Raw genomic sequence first — 22,056 nt, forward strand, 5'->3', positions numbered from 1 at the left:
GATTTGTATGTGTTGTTAACAAAATGGAAGCGCTTTCAGACATTATATACGGTGTAATGAGTCATTTAAAAGACGGAAGGTATGTAGCTGAGCGGCAGTAACCATTGTGATGGGAATTCTCGCCATTCTTGAGGACAACTGAGGTCATGAGTTTGGGGTTTCAGTTGACCTTACAGCTGAAATAGGACGCTGTTATTGCAACATTTTAAGACAAAGCACGTTTAGCTTTTCTGTTACAATTCAATAGCATGGATATGCTATTGAATTGTGATTTACACGTAAAGGTACACAGTAAAGGCCAGTCCACACCAATGCAACTCCTTGTAACTCCTTGCAACATGCAACTACTTGCAACCATTACCCCCAATGGCAGTTGCAAGGAGTTGCATTGGTGTGGACTGGCCTCAAAATTGTTTTGTTGCAAGGAGTTGCAACTAGTTGCATTGGTGCGGTCTGGCCTTAAAAGTGTGTAAAATGGAGCCACAAGGGAACTCCCAAGTTGTTACTTGAGTGATAGAGTATGTTGATACTATTTAAATTTCTGCATCACAACAAAACAAAACAAAAATCCCCTTGAATAATAATCATAAGGCAGTTAAACAGTTATTTCCGCTGTGTTCCACAGTTATATGTCTTCATTAAGCCAGTGTTTGTACAGCATGGTGACCTGTGTGTGTGGTGCCCAACACATACTTTGTTTAGGATCCCTTAGCAGACTAATTTGTCATGGCATGCACAGTTCTTGGCCAGTTCTTATCTATTTTGGCATGATAAATCATCAGCAGGTGCTGTCTCTCTCAAATTCATTATGCATGGAGCCATATTGTTTCATTATAATACTTCCACTCATAGATGTTACACTGCAAAATCCAGAGTGTTCAGTTAATTCTGATATAAGCTAACGACATGAACTCCAGCGGTTCTGGGCATGTCATAATAGGCAAATATTCCGCAAAATAATAGATCAGCGTTGTGAGCTTGTCGGCTGTTTTCGGAGAAGACATTTGGTGTAGTGTAGAGGGAAAATTATAGACCCCAGACTGGGGAACACCAGTCAACAAAGTATATAGGGTTTTGCGTACATTGGTGCTTGATCAACAATAGTTCATAATCCGCTGTTTGGGAATGCAATGTAAAAATAATCAACATCAGTCATGATGACAGATTCCTTGCTGTCGCCAGCAGGTCAGGTGTGAGGCCTCGCCAAGCTCGCTGGTGTAGAATGTCAGTGTTGTTTGGACAGCGTTCATTTGGGTATTAGGAACCTTTTCACAGTACCTGCCAGTTACACTGTAATGGTTTAGTATCTGCCAGACATGGTAGAAAGTGTCTGCCAGCGATGATACCGTGATACAATGATAGATTCAAATTGAGTTCAAATGTCATTCAGATTTGTTCAAATGGAGTTACGTTAAGGAAGTGACTTATTTAGTTCCTTTTTCTTTTCTTTCTCTTGTTCAATGTTTATTCAACAAATGTGTCTCAGTGTATCTAAGACATTGTATAGGGTACAATGAGTCAACATAAAAGGGGGGAAAAGGAAGTTAGGCTATGTAGCTAAGCAGCAATAAGCAAAAAACAGATGACTGATAAAACAACTGCATACAGGCAACCCAGTAATTTACTTGGTATATACTGTAAGTTGTTCAGGTATTCTTTAGCTGTGACATATAAATATTATTTTGCTTCTTTTTCTTAAATGGTCTTATCCCTTGGTTATAAAGTAATACCAATGACCTAATGAAATAATTATTTTAGTGAACTTTGTGTTCACATAATAATTCACAAATTTGATCTAATTGAGCCCCAATTAATTGGACCGCACACTCAAGCCATATGTACTCGTTCCTTTCATTTGCATCCCCTTTAGCTCACTATGGGGGATTAAGTTACGTTTTCAAAATGGAGTGTTTCAGTCAGGCTGGATGAATGCAATTGATCATCTGTTTCTACCCTAACAAACAAACATGTCTCTTTCTCTCTCTCAGGGAGGCTCTGGCCCCCGTGGCAGAGATGGCGAGCCTGGCACCCCCGGAAATCCCGGCCCCCCAGGACCTCCAGGACCTAATGGACCCCCTGGCCTTGGTGGAGTAAGTATCCAGGCATGACAAGGAAGGGGGAACTGCAGACATGGGGGCTGATAGGCGGAACTCTGATCCGAGGCTGAGAATGGCTTCAGATTGACTGGCCGACGGCAGCGAGACAAATGTCAGAATGGTGCAGGGAAAGACCATTTGGGAGAAAATGAGAGCACAATAGATGGGAGGAATTGCCGGCGCTGGGAGGAGACAGAAAGACAACGGTGAAGAATAGATAGAATGCTTCTCATTCTTTGTGAGAGAAAAGGAGAGAGGAGGTGGGTAGACAGGAGGAGGCAGGGAAGGGAAAGACAAGAAGGGCCTTTGTGAAGGAGAGAGAGATGAAAACAGTTCACATACCTCCTCTATCTGCCCTGTATTACTGTTGACAAACAGACCTCTGATTCTCCATTACGGAACCCAACAGAGATCTTTCAAACTAAATATAGTTTATTATTTGTCTGATAAGCAGGCAGTAGTGTTACGTCAAGTGTGATGTATCACCCTAAAAATATATTAATTGGTTCAACACAAACTCAACAAAAGTTCTGGTTGAATTATCTAGATCCAACAAATGACATTAAAGGTAGAGTAAGTGATATTTTTTGTTAACATAAGTGTTAAATAGCTCTATCCAATAGTAATCATTGCTATAGAGTGTTTGTTCAGTAAAAGGGAATTTCCTGTCTCTCCAGCTCATTGATAAACAGAAAATGCATTTTCAGGACGGTCGGTTTTCAGGACACATTTTATCCAATCATGAGAGAGAACTCTTATAGGACACAGGATAAACAAGTGAAATTGGAAGTAATGACACAAAGAAACGAGAAAACAAATTTTAAACTGGAACACTATCAAATTGAATAGTAGTAGTAATGATATTGGCACCCCACCTGAAAATGTATTTTCTGTTTATTAAAGAGCTGGAGAGATGGGGAGACCCCTGTAAATGAACAAACACCCTGGCCTAGAACAATGATTACTATCAGAATATAGAGCTTTAACATTTTAACAAAAAAACGTTTTTTTTTACCCGAAAATAACACTTACCCTACCTTGTTGTATGGCAAGTTTCTAAGTCGACTATACATACAAATCAACTTGAATCAATAGTTTTTCCTCAGTATTTGAGAGCATTTTCACGTTCATCAGGAATTTAAGTTGACTATGTACCTTGTAGAATTGCTCATATAAAGATCAAATTATTGTAATGTTTGACTTCCTCTTTTGCCAAGGATAGTCAAATTTGTGTGCCTCACAGATGTTGAAATAGACAAATCTCAGCCATGTTAAATACCTCGCAACGACCTCAAAAACCAATACTGCCTAACCATGCCGATCACAGACAGATAACAGTTTCCTCTCTTTTCAGAACTTCGCTGCTCAGATGGCCGGTGGATTCGACGAGAAGTCTGGCGGCGCCCAGATGGGAGTGATGCAAGGACCAATGGTGAGAGAGCCCATGATGAGACCGACTGCTGTTCCTTTTACAGTGTCTTGCTGGATCCGTGGACGTGATAAAAGGAAAAAAAACAGACGGCAAACTGGAGGATCTCCTGAGACAGATGTGATTGTTTTTCCACCGGGAGGAGAGATACCCTTCCTGACAATAGGATGGAAGAGCAGCTTCACTTATAGGAATTAACGGCAGATTACTGCAGTGAGATCCGTCTCTACGAGCTACGGACTTTTCATTCCATCTGCAACTTCCCGTGGCTTTTTGGTTTTTGTTTTGTTTCGTTGTTGACCTTTCTCTCTTTTTTAATGGTTTTGTGGAAGACCCTGTGGGGGACGGCTCTACCCCTAGTGTTGAGGAAGAGAAAATACAGACCTGTGGGTTCTAATGGAAACACTAACACCTCCCATGGAGAATAGAGGGGATGGCTTTTTTAGAAATCGAGGAAACAGCCGTTGATCTTTTGTTATTCTTTCGAATCCACAAAAAGCCACCGCTACTGCCAGCTTGCCTGCTGGCATGACAAGATTGCCTGTGTTGGATTGAGGAGCACACTGGGAGCTATTTTGGTTTGGACAGACACGGCGCGGCTTGGCGTCGGAGATGCCGGGAGGGGGGTTTGGAGTATATCAGATCCCCGTGGTATGCAGCAGTCTGTGGCTTCGCTCTTTAGACCCAAAGAGCAGCACTCGCCTGTCCCATCTGCTCGTCCGTCTTTGAGTGCTCCCCAGCCACATCACTGGGTCCCTCTGTGAAGCCGGTGCTCATTTGGTTTGGACGTTGCCAGGCTAATGGTGGAAAAGAAGCGGAGGAAATATAAATAATAAATAATATTGACTGCACTGACGTCTAAAGCACAAAGTCCAAAGTCACAAACCACCCCACTATGCCCAGACCCATAATCCCCACACCTACTACATACCAGACAGTCAATCAGCACTCTCACTGAGAGGCTGGCTGCAAGCACACACACAAACGCACACGTGCAGACACATACGTATAAACACATATACACACATACATGGACGTATCCCCAAACACACACATATAAACAGTCCTGAGGATATAGAGCCCCATTGATAAGACTGTACCCATTGCGGTAGAAGCCTCCCACACACCCGCTGAAAAGATGACTTTCATTCCCTTCCGAGAAGCACTATGCACTGCTGTGTTTTGACATTTTCTTTGGCTACCGCCCCACATTTCTTAAATATAATCAGAATGCTGAAAGTGATGTTTATAAAAAGCAGCGCATTGAAAGGAATACTTCTTTCTTTTTCTTTTTTTTCCTTAAATCCCAGGAGTAAGCCGTTGCATGGAAGCCAAATAAAAGCATCTGTTCATGGGGGGAAATAGGAATTTTGAGAAACTTTATTGATACCAGTTCACTGTCCATTGTACAGTTAATTCCATTTCCATTTATTTTCCTTTTGTGTGTGTGCATGTGAGATAGAGTTAAAGAGAGAGTTAAAGAGAGTTATAGAGCAAGAGAGAGAGAGAGGGAGAGAGAGAGAGAGAGAGAGAGGGATTTGGCTCATCACCTTCACAGAATGTAATTTGGTCTTGCTGAGTTAATGATGCATTGAGGTTGAAGGAACATTTTCTTTGATATGTGATTCCAGTCAGAAGCTCTCACATCTCAGATTAATGTTCAGTCAGAGAAGATTGGGGAAAAGTAACTGTGCGCCCCTTTGAGATAAAAGGTTTATTCATGAATATCTAACAGACATCACAAAAAATGAAGACCAGATAGGCTTGTTTTGGTTAGTTACCTTTGCTTTTCTTTTTTTTAATACCTATTTTTGGAAGGTGAACAGATGTGCTGTTTTTCCATCCAGGTGACAGTGGATGCTAACTATTTTAAGGAAGTCATGTGGAGTTCAAGTACTCCACATAAGGATACAAGACTAATGCGGATGACCTATGCACAGCAGGGGGAGAGAGAAAGAGAGAGAGGGGTGGAACGACAAAGATGATGAAAAGGCTAAGAAAGAGAGAGAGTCTGAAAGCTGCTGTGGAATTTCAAACGATTTATGGAACTGACAGGGCAAGCAGGGCTGTTGAGATTTCTGTAGCTTTAGGGCAAAACTGGGGGGGGAAAGTAAAAGTAATAGAGAGCTTCCCTGCAACGGGTTCTCTGCCACTGTTGAGTGTACCTGTTTATGTGTCATGTTTGTGTAGGTTAGAATGTCGACGTGGTGAAGTTTGTGATTTGTATCATTGTAATGACGTCATGTCTTTCGTCTCTCCCCCCTGCCACCCCCTCTGCCTCCCCCCCCCCCCACCTAGGGCCCTATGGGTCCTCGAGGACCACCTGGACCTTCTGGATCACCTGTAAGTACACCTTGCACACTGTCAAACGCAACCAACCAACACAAACATACGCCAGGACACACCCGTAGACATGGACGTTAGCGCCCAGCTAGAGCCTCTGCCCAACAGCGTATTCTAGGCCGCCTTAGATAATTGTGACTTGCATTATATTATTGTATACTTTGGTTTGCCAAGAGATTTAGATAACTATGCTGACCCTCCAAATGGCCCGGCGGTGACTAAAGGCCCGCTTCTCACGCTGTAACAAAGGTGAACCGTGACAAAGGCACAAGCAAGCTGATAGAGAGGTGTGTATTTACACGCACACGTACAGTACTTCCCCAGTGTACTACTGTACTGCTGTACTGTATGCCCCACAGTGTGTGTTTGGTTACCGGAGGAAGGTGGCACACAGAAGAATACTTTCATCTCCAGCTGCAGGCTGCAGGGCTTTTTCCTAAGAGCTGCTGCAACGCAGACACGCAACACCTGACAATTTAGCTTTCATGGGACGCCCCCCCCAATACCCCCGCCCTTTCTTCTCCACTCTGCAACTCAGCTATAAGCTCTACCTCGCAGCCCTCCAAAGTGAAGCTATTAAAGTTCTAGGCATTGCCAGTTAGACTTGTTTCAACTTGATGCTTTAATCACACAAACCGAGCCCACATCTGGGTAGCCTTTATATTACCTCTATCTGTTACCTTTGGATGGTTTTCAATTGGGGGTTGATTGTATCCTCCTGACTGTCGTTACAGTATTATTTGCCTTACCTCCGGCGAGGTGTGACACTGAAGAGATTGCATAACAATTGTGTGCAAGTGATATGTTGCAGGAGGCTGAAATGTGTTTACAGGTGTAAAAATAGATAAGATTCTGTTGCTAATGAAAAATGCTTTTATAAAAAAAATGCCCAAAAGAACGTATAATATGATGAAGGTATTTCATCTATTTGTTTTAGAAAAATATGCTTTGATTACACTTAATTGGAATAATTTAATAGACTGGGTATGAGTCAGCAGTTCTCTTAAAAACAATTAAAGAAATTCTCCAATGGAGACTTATTGAATTTTGAATTCGTTTTGACTTTTTGTTGTTCAGCTTCAGTTTAGTTTTGATTCGTTTTTAAAGCGGGTTTGATAGTTTAGTTAGTTAGTTTTAGTTTTTTTGTAATATGTAATATCTACAAGCTCAATGCGTCGCAGTACTTTGTGAGCTTGTACATAGTTTAAAACTAAGGACATTTTCTCTATGATTTTAGTTACTTTCCGTTAGTTATCATCTTCTTTTTTTGTAAAGCCTCGTTTAAATTGTATTATTATATATTTTTTTCCAATTCTAGTTTTCATTATTTTGTTTATTATTAGTTAACTATAATAATCCTGCTAAACTGGGTCACCTCCTCATTTGCATTCAATGTAGCTACATTATCACCAAAACAGATCGGGATTTAAACATACAACTTCAAACAAACAAAATGCAAGAGTCTCCTCTATTTCTCGTCACATCTGTACCTATTTTGCCACAGTATAGTAGGCCCATTCTCAAATGATGTAGTGGCATCCTCTCATGATAAATGGTGCATTTATAGCGCCCTCATTCAAAGCACTTTACAATGTGCATTACATTCATCCATTCACACACACATTCGATAGCAGAGGAAACTATGCTCATTGAGAGCAGTTAGGGGTTCAGTGTCTTGCTCAAGGACACTTTGACACCACACAGAAACAGATGATATGTTTACCTATGTTTTGAAAGGTATCAGCGGAAAAACACCACCATCTTTTCATTTCTAGTCGTCTTGTAATTTCCCCACGTGCCCTTTCTTAAAAAACAACAACCTGTGGGCTGATTGACTAGAAATACACTGACAAAAACCAGTGGTTCTCAAAGTGGGGTCCAGGGACCCTCAGGGTTCCTTGAGGGGGTCCCAAATGGACCCTTACGGGTCTGTAACTGGTGAGAGTAATCAATTGGAACCAAATGGACTCGTAAGGAGCCATTTGAATACCCTCAGAGTATTTAGTGAAACTAAAAAGTTTGAGAACAGCTAAACTAACAACTAAACTAAAGGCTAAAATACACCACACACTAAACAGCATCCCCCAACTCCCATTGTCGGCTGACTGTCTGCCTGGTATATAATATGCAGCTTTATGGATTGACTCAATTGGTCTGCTATGTGAGGATTATTACAGTACTGTACAAACACTCTAGTAGTGGTAGTAGTAGCTCATGATCACGTATCGTTGTTGTTGGGTGGAAACCTTGTACTACCAATCCCGTTACTTTTCAGAATATGACAAAAATAATTGGTGTTCCCAATGGATCCAATTTAGTTATTATTTAGTCAGCTATTTTAGTACTTTTCATTGGTTAAATATTCATAAAACCCACTGATAGACACTTTCACTTTCAGAATCTTTCAAAAATAGTGAAAATAGACGATCTACAAGCTGCCGTTGCCGTTGTGAGCTTGTAGATCATCTATTTTCACTGCTTTTGCACATCACTGTTGTACGACAAAGTAGGGCATTAATTTACGCCAAAAAAATGATAATTCGTAAAAAGTTGAAATTTGGAGATACAAGGTTTCTGCCCGAAAGTGACAATATGACTTTTGTATTAGCACGATCACCCCTTCACCAACCAGTGCATATACAGTTGTGATACATTGTCGCCAGACACCCTTCCTTAATCTCTCTCCTATCTCTACATCTCAGGGCCCACAAGGTTTCCAAGGCAACCCCGGAGAGGGCGGAGAAAATGGACAATCTGTAAGTACCCCCCACTGTACTTTTACTGCCCCCAGTGTACTTTTACTGACCCTCCCATGTTGGTTCTGTTGTCACATCTGCTCAGATGTCCTACAGTGTCTCGCCTTCACTATTTGTCTCCATGCCTCCCTAACCTCTCTTGTCTCTTTATATTTATGCTCAGGCTTTTATTATACATAAAAATTGGTTGTAGCATATCTGCTTCATTAATAGTTCAATAAAGATTAAAGGTTTGAAAAGGTATTCCCAGCCATTGATAGGCCTGCTTCACCAGGGTCTTTTCTGTGTACATTTCTACCTGGCTCTCCCACGTGGGAAACTAAATATCTCATTCAAAAAGGGAATCCCCCATTGGCTGAGGGAGATTAGGATTATATTCTGCTACTCACTATTCAAAGCTGGTTTAGGGAGGAGCCCTACCTCCTCAACCCTGCTCAGAACATCTCATCTTCATCTCAACATTCCTGCTACAAGCCTATGCAGACCTGCTTACTTTCCCTATTTACCCGTTTTCTATTGACAACTCCCCAGGTCTGTCTAGCTTTTTGTGTTTGCCCACATACTTACTCAGAAGACTTCCAAGCCCCCCCAGTAACAGCTGGCTTCCTATCTTTAATCAAACCCTTCTCAGACAGACCTCTAGCCACCCCTCGCCTCTAGAGAAAATTGTTCCCTAAAGCAGTTCTCAACCTTTTTTGAGCTCTGGCATAACACAGTCATTTCTATTTCATTAAATTGTTTTTTATTAATATTTAACATTAATGATCTTAAAGCTTGACTTAAGCTTAGTTGTGCGCCGGTGTCTTGCACAGGAAATAGCTCATCTACAATGCTACAATGAGTTTTATGCTTGTAGATCAGCTATTGTTGGTGCATGAGACCGCGTGCAATGAAGTATATTAAGCCTTATCAGTCATTGCTTCATTTCAAGCTTTTTTCCCCACACTCCATGTTACATTTTAAAACATTTTCCCATGGACCACCTGTAACCATGCCATGGACCACTAGTGGTCCGCGGACCACTGGTTGAGAAACAAACTCTCTGCATGGTTCAAACAAACTACTGAATATGACTTGACAAGTTTTGTTGTTAGTGCCTATTCCGAACTACCTACAGTACACTCAAAGATAGGGTGAGAAGCTGTCCGTCATAGAGAGGCATGGGAGAGGGGTCGGATTCTATCCATCATGGAGGAGAAAAAAGAGATAGTATGTGCATCTGCTGAATGAAAGAAGAGGGTTAAGTAACTGGTTAAGCGGATATGCACAATGGATGATGAATTGCACTTTTTACTATCTCACAATGTCCGCAGTTAGAATCTGATGTTTTAAAACATGGACTGGAACCCTACATAAAGCGCGCCAATACGCTTGGGGCTGGCAGTTGATTTATCTGAGAGTCTGGCAGTGGCTTCTCCAAGCTCTTGCGGTGTGCAAGTTACATAACACAAACACTACATTAAGTAATTGCAGACCACCTGAAACCCAGCCCATTCTCAAACCTAAGCCTACTTGGCCAGTCGTTGTGGAAAGTAGGCGTACACTTCAGATTGGCAGTTTTGAACGTTTTACAGAAACGGTCGGATCTGGACGCAGTCCCGCCAATCTGAACATCAGAAAGAAGCCTATCGACACTATTCGATGATCTGAACCGCGGTTTGTTTGAATCATGCAGAGCCATCAACCCTCTTCATCTTTCTGTCCCTATTACTTTGCCTCAACCCTATCTAGCCGTCTCTAAACTGTACTATCCTTGCTTTCCAAATCTCCCTATCTGTTATAGCCAGCGGTGGAAGAAGTTCTCAGATTTTTTACTTACAGTAGCAATAACTCAGTGTAGAAATACTATGTTACAGTCCTGTAATCAAAATTTCCAAGTACAAATGTATTGGCATCAAAATATAGCTGATCTACAAGCTCATAAAGCGTTTCGATGCGTTGTCAGCTGGTATATTGGCTATTTTTGCTCAAGTACAAATAGAGCTTAAGTGGTTAAGTGAATTTAAGTGGTGTTTTAACCACTTAAATTCATATTAAGTGGCAGATTCATTACGAATAATGAATCTGCAAAGTAACTAGTAACTAAAGTTTTCAAATAATTGTAGTGGAACAAAAAGTACAATATTTTCCTCTCATTTGTAGTGGAGTTTAAGGTATAAAGTATTACAAAGTGGAAATACTCAAGTAAAATAAAAGTACCCCAAAATTGTACTTAAGTACAGTACTTCTCCTCGATCTTCCTCTGCCCTTTCCAGAAGTCTGGAATTCCCTTATGCAACGCTTGCCGTTCCCTCAGCAACCAGTGTTAAGGGCACTATAACAATAACTATAGAAATATAGTATTAAAAATCATCGCACATTAAAAACCAAGCACAGTAACAATAACGATCATTATAAAGATATAGTTTTACAAATCCTTCTAACTCAAGTGGATGTCAAAGTTCACACCACAGCTATAACAAATACCAGTGGTGTAAAGTAACTAAGTACATTTACTCAAGAAACTGTATTTAAGTACAATTTTGAAGTATTTTTACTTTACTAGTAAAGTAAAAGAAATCGGTACTTTTACTTTTAATACTTCCACTACAATTATTTGAAAACTATAGTTACTAGTTACTTTGTAGATTTTGATTATTATTACAAAACATACATTACTTACTTCAGCCCTATATTTGGCCATTTGAAAAATAGCAGCTTGTAGATCTGCTATTTTCCAATGATTTTTTTACATTTGAAAACTTTGCAAAGGGACATTCTGCACAAATAGTACTTACTACTTTTGGTACTTTAAGTACATTTTCAAACCAATACTTTTGTACATTTACTCAAGTCAATTTTGAATTCCGAACTTTTACTTGTAACAGAGTATTTTTACATTGCAATATTGATACTTTTACTTAAGTAAAAAATGTGAGTACTTTTTCCACCACTGAAAGAATACAACGGTGAACGACATAGTTATAGATATCGTTATAGTTGTAGTGCTCAGTGTGAACGGCCCTTAAGGGTCTCCCCACTGCTGTGTTAATCTGCTCCTGTGGAGTTCAGACACGCAGACTCTCAGTCTCTGATGTGCTTCGACTCCGTTAACCTTCCGCCCCAGACAAAATGTTTGAGCACATCATTAAATGTGATTAAAATCAAGCCTGTTGCCAGACAAAATGGTCTTGGCTCTTTGGTAGAGGAGACCCATCGTCCCAAATTAGTATTTTGGTATTTGGTATTTTGTCAAGTGTGTCATGATAGCGGAATGTTGATGAATGATCAGTTTAGCCTTTCCGGCCATAAGTAATTGACAAAAAAAGACTTATTCAGGTGTTTGTTCTCAGAGCAGGGGAGCTGGTATGGCTGTCCGGGTGCCCCTAGTAAATTATTCATTAGGAGTATTAAATATATTGTTGCTGTCGGGCAGAAACCTTGTGAATCTCCATATTTCAGGATTTTTTCCCCCATAAATTAATGGCCTACTTCGTCTTACAAGTGTGTCGCACAAAAGTAGTGAAAATAGCAGATCTACAGTCTCACAGCACGTCACAATGTGCCGCATTGTGAGTTTGTAGATCTATTTCTTTGCTACTTTTGATCCATTTTGAAAATTAAAGTGAAAGTGGTTAAGTGTGTATTCTTTTTTGAAGTCAGTTGTATAAGCATTTAACCAATGAAAAGTATTATCAAGAGCATGTGACTAAATAATAACTAGCCATTGGAACACAGGTTCTTTTTTTCCACCCGACAGCCACTATATCAGTGTTTAGACGAGATGAGATGAAATAAGATGTTGCGAGAAGACCTGCACCCCACATCTTCTCAACCTTTCTGACCCTCAAAAACAGCAAAGAGACAAGGGGGAAGGGAGAAACTGATTTAAAAACAATTTAATACTGGGGAAGAAGGGAAAAAGAAACATACACTCACTGAGACTTAATAAGAGAAAGGAAAGACCCGGCCAGCACACTAAAAGATATTGATGCATTTCCTCCCATTCAAAACCTAATCTAACCTGTACGGTAAATCAGTATCTAAAACCGATTCTGACTTATCATAGAAAGATAGTCTTATCAAAAGGGTCATAATTCTACCAGATTCATCAGAATCCTTTTGATTAATTACTTCCCTGTTCTCATTCTTTTGGATGAAGAATCCTACGTGGATTAGAAAGTGGAGTGAAGCATGTTTTCATAAGAGCAGAGTTTAGTCCAATTTCATGCTGTAAATTGTTGCAAATGACTATGCCGCTGGCGAGATTTTCACAAACAGATCAATCTTCAACACAGATTGGCAAGATGAGAAAACCACTAATTGTTTTCTGTTAGTGTTGGAGGAAGTTCATACTTAAAGTCAGGTTGCTGAGTGTAACAATCCATTATAACATCTAATTATTATTAGAATAACCTGTCCTGTGGGCATGATTTTGTATGCATCTCATTTGGCATCTCTTTCGGTATTGTTTTCTCCCAGGGGTGTTAATAAAATGAAGGAGAAAATAATATTGTAACCACATGCTCTGAATCACTCCAGGCACTAGGTTGTATACTATGTTATGTTGCCCCCTATTGGTTTTGAATGACAACTGCATCTTGCATCTCACCTCTCCTGGTTTTGTTTATTTTTTTCTCCTAACAGGGACCCATGGGTCCCCGTGGTCCCCCTGGACCTGCTGGAAAACCCGGAGATGATGTAAGTATCTTGCTGTCACGCACACATCTATAATCATCAAGCTTATTTGTCACTGCCGCTTTTGTGTCCCAGCCATATTCTTATGCCATGTAATGGGTAATGCCTGACTTGGTTGCGTACTGTGTCGCACAGTGGAAATAGTCGATCTAATTGTAGATCGGCTATTTTCGGTGTGAGACACCGATGCACAACTAAGTTTAAATCAGGCTGAAGATGAGTATTGGGTGAAGTCTTTATTCTAACCTTGAGTCCAAATCCCCCCTGAAATTCTCAGCAACAACGATCAAGCATTATTCCTAATGGTCCTTCCACCCACACATCCAACCTGATCACAATGAGCTTTCATTGTATAAATCACTTTGTGTCCAATGCACCTCCTCTCTGTACACTAGATACACACTCTGACTCATGGAAGAATGTAAATATGTATGGACTCTGGCAATTACGTTTGTGTGCGTGTTTGAGATCAGATTGACCAAGCATAATCAATATCTCTGATAAACAGTATGTCTTTCATTCATCACCTACCCATTTGATCTATCTCTGTGTTCACTGGCTAGTAGTCAATACTCCCTTGCTACTCCTGCTCTATTTGTAAATCAGTAGAACTCACTCTAGCTTGCTGCTTAGCCAGTCTGTGTCTTGGCTGATTATTGTTCATTGTTCCAAATACAGTGACATAAAGTACTGTCACATTGCCAGACTTATCTCCTCACTATTTGACATTATATTATTAGTGATATGGTAAATTGAAGGAAGGACTCATCATTGACTTATTAACTTGTTTTCAGTGCCTATAATTGCACCATGTAGACATATTTCCCATGATCACTTTCATCTAATTAGATTAATCAAGTAGGCTAATTTAAGATTGGAACTAGAATGACATTCAGAGAGATGCTAAATACTGCTCTCAGCCATGTGTGGCTCACGTTACATGTAACGTCTACTTCACCACATTGGATTCCATTTGACATGCGTGGAAATTTGTGCAAATTAAATACTTTAGGTTGACTGATACAAAAGATATTTGAGAAGTCCTTGGTTGCCTATCAACCTATCAGAACTGTAGGAGGTGGAGCTGCTGGATAGCCATACAGGAGTATGTAAACACACATGGACAGGAGTGACTGCAAAAAGCTATTAAAGAATGTTTCATGGATGGCATGTTATATAGACAGGTGCTATGTTGATGTTTAGCTGATGTCCTACTTTCTTTGAAGCACTATATTGTTTTCTTTGCACTCTACTTATTTGACCATGTATCCTATCGTTTGTTGACTATGGCTCATGCCATTTACTCTGATCTCACACTTTTAAGTCGCTCTGGATAATGCCTTGGTCGTATGACGTTGTCACGCACTGAAAACAGTCGATTTTCAAGCTTACATTACGTGGCGGATGCAACGTGTTGAGCTTGTAGATTGGTTATTTTTGGGGTGTAACACCGTCGTAGTACAATGAAGTATAAATCAGGCTTGAGAGCTTTTGCTAAATTGTAAATTGCAATCCCCCCATTGTTGTGCGATGACTTTGGAACTTTGGAAAGCATTTACATTCAATACCCACTTTTAGCCACTGGATGGCAGCAGACTTGATATGTCCCACTGTCTCCACTAGGGGGTTCAACATTATAATACAGGAGTAGACATACAGCACATGAATATGGAATAGATTCAACAGATTCATTTCTTGTTTAATATTTTTCTGTTTTGTCTGTATCAAACACTGAAATAACACATTTAAATTGCATTTATAGGGTGAGGCTGGTAAGCCTGGCAAGTCTGGTGAGCGTGGACCAACTGGACCTCAGGTAAGATTTCCTATTGTTACGATTGATTATGATTGATATTTCTTTAATAATGTTTTTAAAATAATGTCCAAAACCACTCAATGCAGATAATCTGTTTGTCAGTTTGTTTGTTTGTTTGTTTGTGTTTGTTTTCTTTATTTTTTTAACACCTAGGTCCTAGGACATGATTTTGTCAAGTTTCTGTTACATTAAAAAGCCTTATTCCATGACTTGGTTTATAACTCTATTCTGATTGGCCAACTAACTATTTTTAAAAGACAGACCTCTATTTCACAAATCAAGCTACAGTCTCAGCGTTGTTATGTATGCAGTTTGTAGAATCTAATGGACTACTTGCTTGTACATTAATATTTCATGCCAAATTATTGGTTCGTTCATAAGTAGCCCTGAAGTAAAAGTGGGATAATTACAGTCAGCCCATCATCATTGCAAAATGAAGCCCTTCAAGGTGATGCAGGACGCTTCCAATAAACATTGACCGTAGGCTTGCTACATTATCACTTTATGTATAACTGAGATGTCATGTCAATGAACAGCCTGTTCTGCAACACAGAATAGGGAACAACAAATAGGGAACTCGCAATCTGTAATCCTGCAATATAGGCCTGAGATTTTACACCCAAATGTATGTGACATTATTGCAGTGCTATTACTTAACCCTAGCGTCCCTATTCTGGGGCAAATCTCTGTGAAAATAGCAGATCTACAAGGGACATGTTGTGAGCTTGTAGATCGGCTACATTTGACAAAGAGAATTTGGTGTGTAGAGGGAAAAAGAGCGGACCAATTACAGAGCCTGCCTTGGGGGACCCCATTCAACTAAGTATAAAGGGCCCACCCATCTGACCACTTAACACAGCAGCCGTGTTAAGTGGTCAGATGGGTGGGCCACAAACACTTTTGAGATTCTCAAGTGGGCCCTTATCCAGAAAAGGTTTAGAACAACTGGTCTATACAGAAAGATTATGTCTTAATCTGTGTTGCTTCAGTTTGAATTGCAAGCTAAAACCCAACTAAATAAAACAAGTTCTGGGTTGTTCTCTGTCTAAAAGGCCTCATGTGTAAGAGGGAATATTTAGCACTGGCCAGGCTCTAAGAAGAACTCGCTTTAAAGGTTAAACAATAAAAAAATGAACCTTTGACTCTCTGGAGCATGTCTGTCACACGTGCCCCTGGCTGCCACTCAGCTGAGGAAAAAACAGATGGACAGCAAAATAAGTCCATACTCATCTCTCCCCCCCCCCCCCCTCTCTCTCTCTCCCCCCTACTTTCCACTTAAATCTATCTTCCTGCTATCTTTCCTCTCTCATAAAAGGGAGCCCGTGGATTCCCAGGAACTCCTGGCCTGCCCGGCATCAAGGGACACAGAGTAAGTGGGAAGGGGGTCACACTCAGGACACACAGTGTCTGCATCACAGTAAAGTGTAAAAAATACGGGTCAGATTAAAAGCATTTAACACTCTGGATTTTTACTGTGCATCAACAACCGATTCGCTGTTATCACACATTATAAACAGCTTGTATTCTTGGGCTCCTGTCTGTGAAGTCACTGTCTCGTCCTGCTCTGTTTGTAGGGTTATCCAGGTCTTGATGGTTCAAAGGGAGAGACCGGAGCTGCTGGTTCCAAGGTACAGTTCTCTCTCTGTCCTCTCGTACGCCTTTCTTGTTCCTCAGTGCTCCAACGTCTTCTCCTCTGTATGATTTACAATGTTGACAGTGTAGCTAGTTAACCACCTTAAACCTGGCATCAAAAGGTGTCAGAAATTGTGATAATAGCTGATTTAAATTGTGAGCTTGTAGAACAGCTCTTTTCGCAATTTTCCTACAAAAATGTTTTAAATAGGGCTGAAGTGGTTAAGATACACTTTAACAAAATAATATTCACATAATCAGTAGCGCATTACTATTATATGTATTGCCATAAATAGATGATAATCATTATTATGATTATGATTATTAGCCTACTTGGTATACTAAGCAAACTATTATCAAACTACATTACTTAGTAATCCTTTCAATATTAGAACAGAATGTCTGTCTGTTGTCATTAAACTGAGGATTTTGATTTTTCTTTAGGGTGAGGGTGGTTCTCCCGGAGAGAATGGCTCCAACGGACCAATGGTGAGTACATCTGGACAATCACACTAGCAAACTTCACAACTAACAGTGGTGTCATATTCATTTCAACCCACTAATAAAGTCCTAGATTACATTTGAAATAGGATAAAATTACATTCATGTCACATAAGGTCTGAGATTTGAGTCATCTTACTTTTGTTTTACGTTATTTATGCAGTGTAGATTGCTCTTTTACAGCAATGACCCGACTCACCACCCCACAGTTACTCGCCATACAACATTAACAATTACATTCAAATCAATAGTACAGTGTGGTTCAAAACCACAACATAAACAATTACAATTACATTCAAATAGCACAGTTCAACTAGAAATATTACGCTGAATGAACTGTACATGCTATACCTCTATCAATGCTATGCAGTTATAAAGTCTTTCCACATAATCACATATAGTCAGGGACGCTGGAAGTCATTTATGCCAAGGGGGGCTGGGCTTGGCGGGGGACTCCGCACGCGAGCTTCGCGCGCGTGCGCGATTGTTTTTCACATGTGTCCCGTGATTTTTTTCAAATTTTTCACGTTTTTTCACCTTTTTCAACAAATATTTTATTCCCCAAAGTTAAATACATCATTGTTTTAATATATAAGTGTGTATATAGACTTTTAAAATGATATATATTTGTTTAATTTACAAAAAAATAAAATCAAAAAAAAAAATTCAAAATGTTTTCAATTCTTTTTCTCTCTCTTCCCCACCACCAGGGGTGCTGCAGCACCCCACTTCCCGCGTCCCTGCATATAGTTCAATCAGTACCATAAATGTTCAGTGGCCCAAAAAATCACCTCCATTTAGTTGGACTGGGCAACTAATGTAGGGTTTACCTCCAACATCTGCTGATAGGCACACACAGTTTCATAGTTTTACAGGAATCTGGTTCAAAGTTATTCAAAGTTATGCATTTTTTGTTAGAAGCCATGACCAACACTGCACACCCCTTTGGCCAAACAGTTGTTCAATTCTTCCTTGCCCTATGATCAAACTTTCCACAAAGTTGCATGCAAAACCAATCATAACTTTTAGAGACATGCTGCCATCAGACAAATGGAAAGGGACGAAAACGTAACTTCTGTCCTCCTCTATTAGCGGAGATAAAAACAGTTTCTGTGTCCAGTACAATTAAGTACCCTGCTCTTGACAGCGGACTTAAATTATCCCAAAGAAGAAATCTGTTTCTTATACATTATATTGCACAGATCACAAGCTAATCATTCTTTGTCTCCACATAGGGACCCCGTGGTCTGCCTGGCGAGAGAGGCCGCCCTGGACCTTCTGGATCTGCCGTGAGTACCGTGTTTCTATCCTGTTCCCTCGACAAAGAAACCTACCGGAATTTTCGCACTATAAGCCTGAATATAAGCCGCAGCAGCTAAATTGAATGATTTGTACATATATAAGCCGCACTGGACTATAAGCCGCGGGTGTAAAATCCATAGATTTAGGAGGTCCCCTAGTGGCCGTTAGCTGTAAAAATCCATAGATAAGCCGCACCGTTATATAAGCCGCAGGGTCGAAAAATTGGAAAAAAGTCGCGGCTTATTGTCCGAAATTTACGGTATATGCTTACACGTATTGATACTCTGCTTTGTTAGAGTATAATTTGTAGTATTATTAAGTACAGAGAGTTCCCTGTCCAGTTGGGTCCCATTAGTGTTAGTTTTAGGGACAGCCAATGTTAATTGGGTAGAGAGGCCGTCTGGTAATCAGAAGGTTACCGGTTTACCTCCCCGTCTTCCCAGTATATGTGTTGAAGTGTCCTTGAGCAGGACTCTTAATCCCTAACAAATTTCCACCGAGTGCCTCTGAGCAGCTAGGACCCCTTCACCCAGCTGCTGAGTGAAGCTGAAACAGAATTTCCCACAGAAGTACCGTGTCATTTTATTTGCAAAGCTGTTTCTCTACCTTGTGCTGATGTTGCGATGTGTTTCTAATGTCCAGGGTGCGAGAGGAAATGATGGTTTGTCCGGTCCTGCTGGTCCCCCAGTAAGTATTATTATTTATATTTCGTAATTTACGAAAATAGCTGATCTACAAGTTTGTGAGCTTGTACATCAGCTATTTTCGGTGTGTGACACCGTCGTACGATGAAGCACAAATTTGTCTTTAGAATCCTGCAATCATCTCCAGTTATGCGCCCCCCACCACCACCACCACCATTCCTTCACTAGAACTCTTCTCTTTTCTGTCATCCTTTGTTCCCCTTGCCTCACCCTGTTTCCAGCTTCCTCTCACCAATGGTATCCAATCTCTCCCCCCACAACCTCTCCCACTTCTATTCTAACCCCCGCCCGGCCCATCTTCCAATACAATTTAATTTAATTCAAAGGGGCTTTATTGGCATGAGAAAACATACGTTTACATCGCCAAAGCAAATATCTTACAAACCAATCAAAAATCATGACTAAGAAATGTATGTACAATTAAAAAGGTAATAAATACGTGACAGAACATAACTGTGTTACAATGTATTAGAAAAACTAGCTTATAGAACCAGAAGAATTGTGCATTTGCTGTTAGAAGCAGTTGTATACATGTAAGCAGCAGATAACTTGGTATAAAGCTTTTGGAACCTTTGAGACGAATAGCAACACGTTTTGTCAGTGTATTTAAAATAGTAGAGAGATAGCAGCAGTTCTTCAAATGTAATTAAAGGTGTTGCTCTATTTGTATTTTCTGTAGTTCTATGTACCGAGATCAACACGGTGTAGTTAGTGCAAGATTGCACATTCGATTAGTGGACCTTAGGGTGGTTATATTTCAATACTCTCCTACCCCCATACCTCCCCTCACCCACACATCCTCCTCTCGCCTGTTCTCTGGCCCCTCTGTTCCCACCCGTTTCCCCACCTCTGTCACGCTGCTTTCCTCTTCATTCACCCATGCCCCCCCCCCACACACACACACATGCCCCTCTCCCCTTAGTTTTACCTACACTGTACCTTATAGCCTTGTGTTTTTTTCCCCGTTGTTATTATGTAAGTTCTTATTGATGGCAGTAGCCCCAGGAAGTAGTGATTGTGTCAGGAGGAGGGGGGTTTCTGTGCCGGCAGCAGTGATTGACAGCCTGTCCTGTCCTCATTACTTTTGTCTTTAGGGCCCAGTCGGTCCTGCTGGAGCTCCTGGCTTCCCTGGCTCTCCTGGTTCCAAGGTATGTGAGAGCTATCTCTCTCTCTCTCTCTCTCTCTCTCTCTCTCTCTCTCTCTCTCTCTCTCTCTCTCTCTCTCTCTGCGTGCGTGCGTGCGTGCGTGTGCATACATGAGCCCTTCTTTTCTTCCTGTCTGTTTTGTGTCTTCCTTTGATTTATAAGTCAACACAACTGACCTGCTGTAATATACCCATGTTTGGACCACTTTGAACATACCAGTGAGCCAAACTATTCTGAGGAATGTGATAGGTGACAAAGAAAAGGCACTCTTTGTCATCCCATGCAGTTAAGAGTCATTTCTGCCTGCCCTGAATCACATCAGAATGCAGAGTGCTCAGTAAATGGAGGCACATGGCTCAAAGAGAATTTTGTTGACTCAAGTCAAAGAGAGTTACTCCTTGATTTATACTTAGTTGCGCACCGGTGTCGCGCACTGAAAATAGCCAATCTACCTGTCACGCTGCAGCGCGTTGTGAGCTTGCAGATCTGCTATTTTTGGTGCACGACACAGCATGCAGCCAAGTATAAATCAGGCATTAGTGAAACTAGAGAAGATGGCATTGGAAAGTGCTCTAAGCCTCCTTCTGTGTGGAAAATTATATAGGGGGTTATTCTCTCTCTCTCTCTCTCTCTCTCTCTCTCTCTCTCTCTCTCTCTCTCTCTCTCTCTCTCTCTCTCTCTCTCTCTCTTGCTTGGAACTGATTTATTCCTCCTGCATGGCAGACAGACCCAGCTCCATGCCCGGGGGCCTGATGCTGGTGGTTTTTGCTTTCTTCTCGTTCCCCAATGAGAAAATAATTTAGGAATTAAACCTGGGAGTCGCGGCTGTGTTTACAAAATCGAGCCTCTTTTAAAAGATGCCTTAATCACTCCAAATTGTGTGTGTGTGTGTGTGTGTGTGTGTGTGTGTGTGTGTGTGTGTGTGTGTGTGTGTGTGTGTGTGTGTGTGTGTGTGTGTGTGTGTGTGTGTGTGTGTGTGTGTGTGTGTGTGTGTGTGTGTGTGTGTGTGTGTGTGTGTGTATGCGTGTGCGTGCATGCATGCGTGTTTATACGGTACACAGCACACATCTGTGCATGTCCTTTTAACACGTGTGCGTGCATATAGATGAGAGAATGCGAGTGTGTGTGTGTGTGTGTGTGTGTGTGTGTGTGTGTGTGTGTGTGTGTGTTTGTGTGCATGTGTGTGGGTGCGTGTGCATGCGTGTGTGTGCATGCGTGCGTGTGTGTGAGCCTGTTAATCTGATACTTTAATCTATTGAGCAGCCTGCAGGGCAGTGTTTTAGTCTCAGTCTGTTAGCTCCTCGTGGGCCCACAGAACTCCTTCTCTTTGTCCAGGTTTTTACCGTCCGCACTTTATAGGTCTGACTTGGTGCAGCTGAAAGGACACCAGCCAAAAAGCCTTGCAACGGCCACAAAACAAAAACATCACAAGGAGTTTTAACCTCAGCTCAGTGAACCGTACACTTAATTGCAGTTGACATTTTGGCAACAGACACAATACACTGTTGTGTGACTGCACTGGATACATCTTTAACCTTTTAAGCCCTGTATACTTCGTTGTCCGATGAATAGCCAACATAGCTGATCTACAAGCTCACACGCGATGCGACGTGTCGTGTGAGCTTGTAGATCTGCTATTTTTGCTATTTTGTGAA

The 22,056-nt window shown here is 41.0% G+C and overlaps 1 protein-coding gene across 2 annotated transcripts in view; it reads left to right on the plus strand.

Annotated features, from left to right (window-relative positions):
• col2a1b (collagen, type II, alpha 1b) overlaps nt 1-22,056 on the plus strand; it is a 65,393-nt gene that overhangs the window by 9,381 nt on the left and 33,956 nt on the right. For both annotated transcript variants that reach the window (XM_080423942.1, XM_080423943.1), the window contains 12 exons: nt 1,989-2,090; nt 3,451-3,528; nt 5,824-5,868; nt 8,571-8,624; nt 13,251-13,304; nt 15,064-15,117; nt 16,433-16,486; nt 16,692-16,745; nt 17,194-17,238; nt 18,486-18,539; nt 19,195-19,239; nt 20,351-20,404. In XM_080423942.1, coding sequence (XP_080280068.1) covers nt 1,989-2,090; nt 3,451-3,528; nt 5,824-5,868; nt 8,571-8,624; nt 13,251-13,304; nt 15,064-15,117; nt 16,433-16,486; nt 16,692-16,745; nt 17,194-17,238; nt 18,486-18,539; nt 19,195-19,239; nt 20,351-20,404 — 693 coding nt within the window. The remainder of the gene's footprint in view (nt 1-1,988; nt 2,091-3,450; nt 3,529-5,823; nt 5,869-8,570; nt 8,625-13,250; nt 13,305-15,063; nt 15,118-16,432; nt 16,487-16,691; nt 16,746-17,193; nt 17,239-18,485; nt 18,540-19,194; nt 19,240-20,350; nt 20,405-22,056) is intronic.

This window comes from Gymnoscopelus braueri, assembly GCF_963280865.1.
Source record: "Gymnoscopelus braueri genome assembly, chromosome: 3".
Lineage (NCBI taxonomy): Eukaryota > Metazoa > Chordata > Actinopteri > Myctophiformes > Myctophidae > Gymnoscopelus > Gymnoscopelus braueri.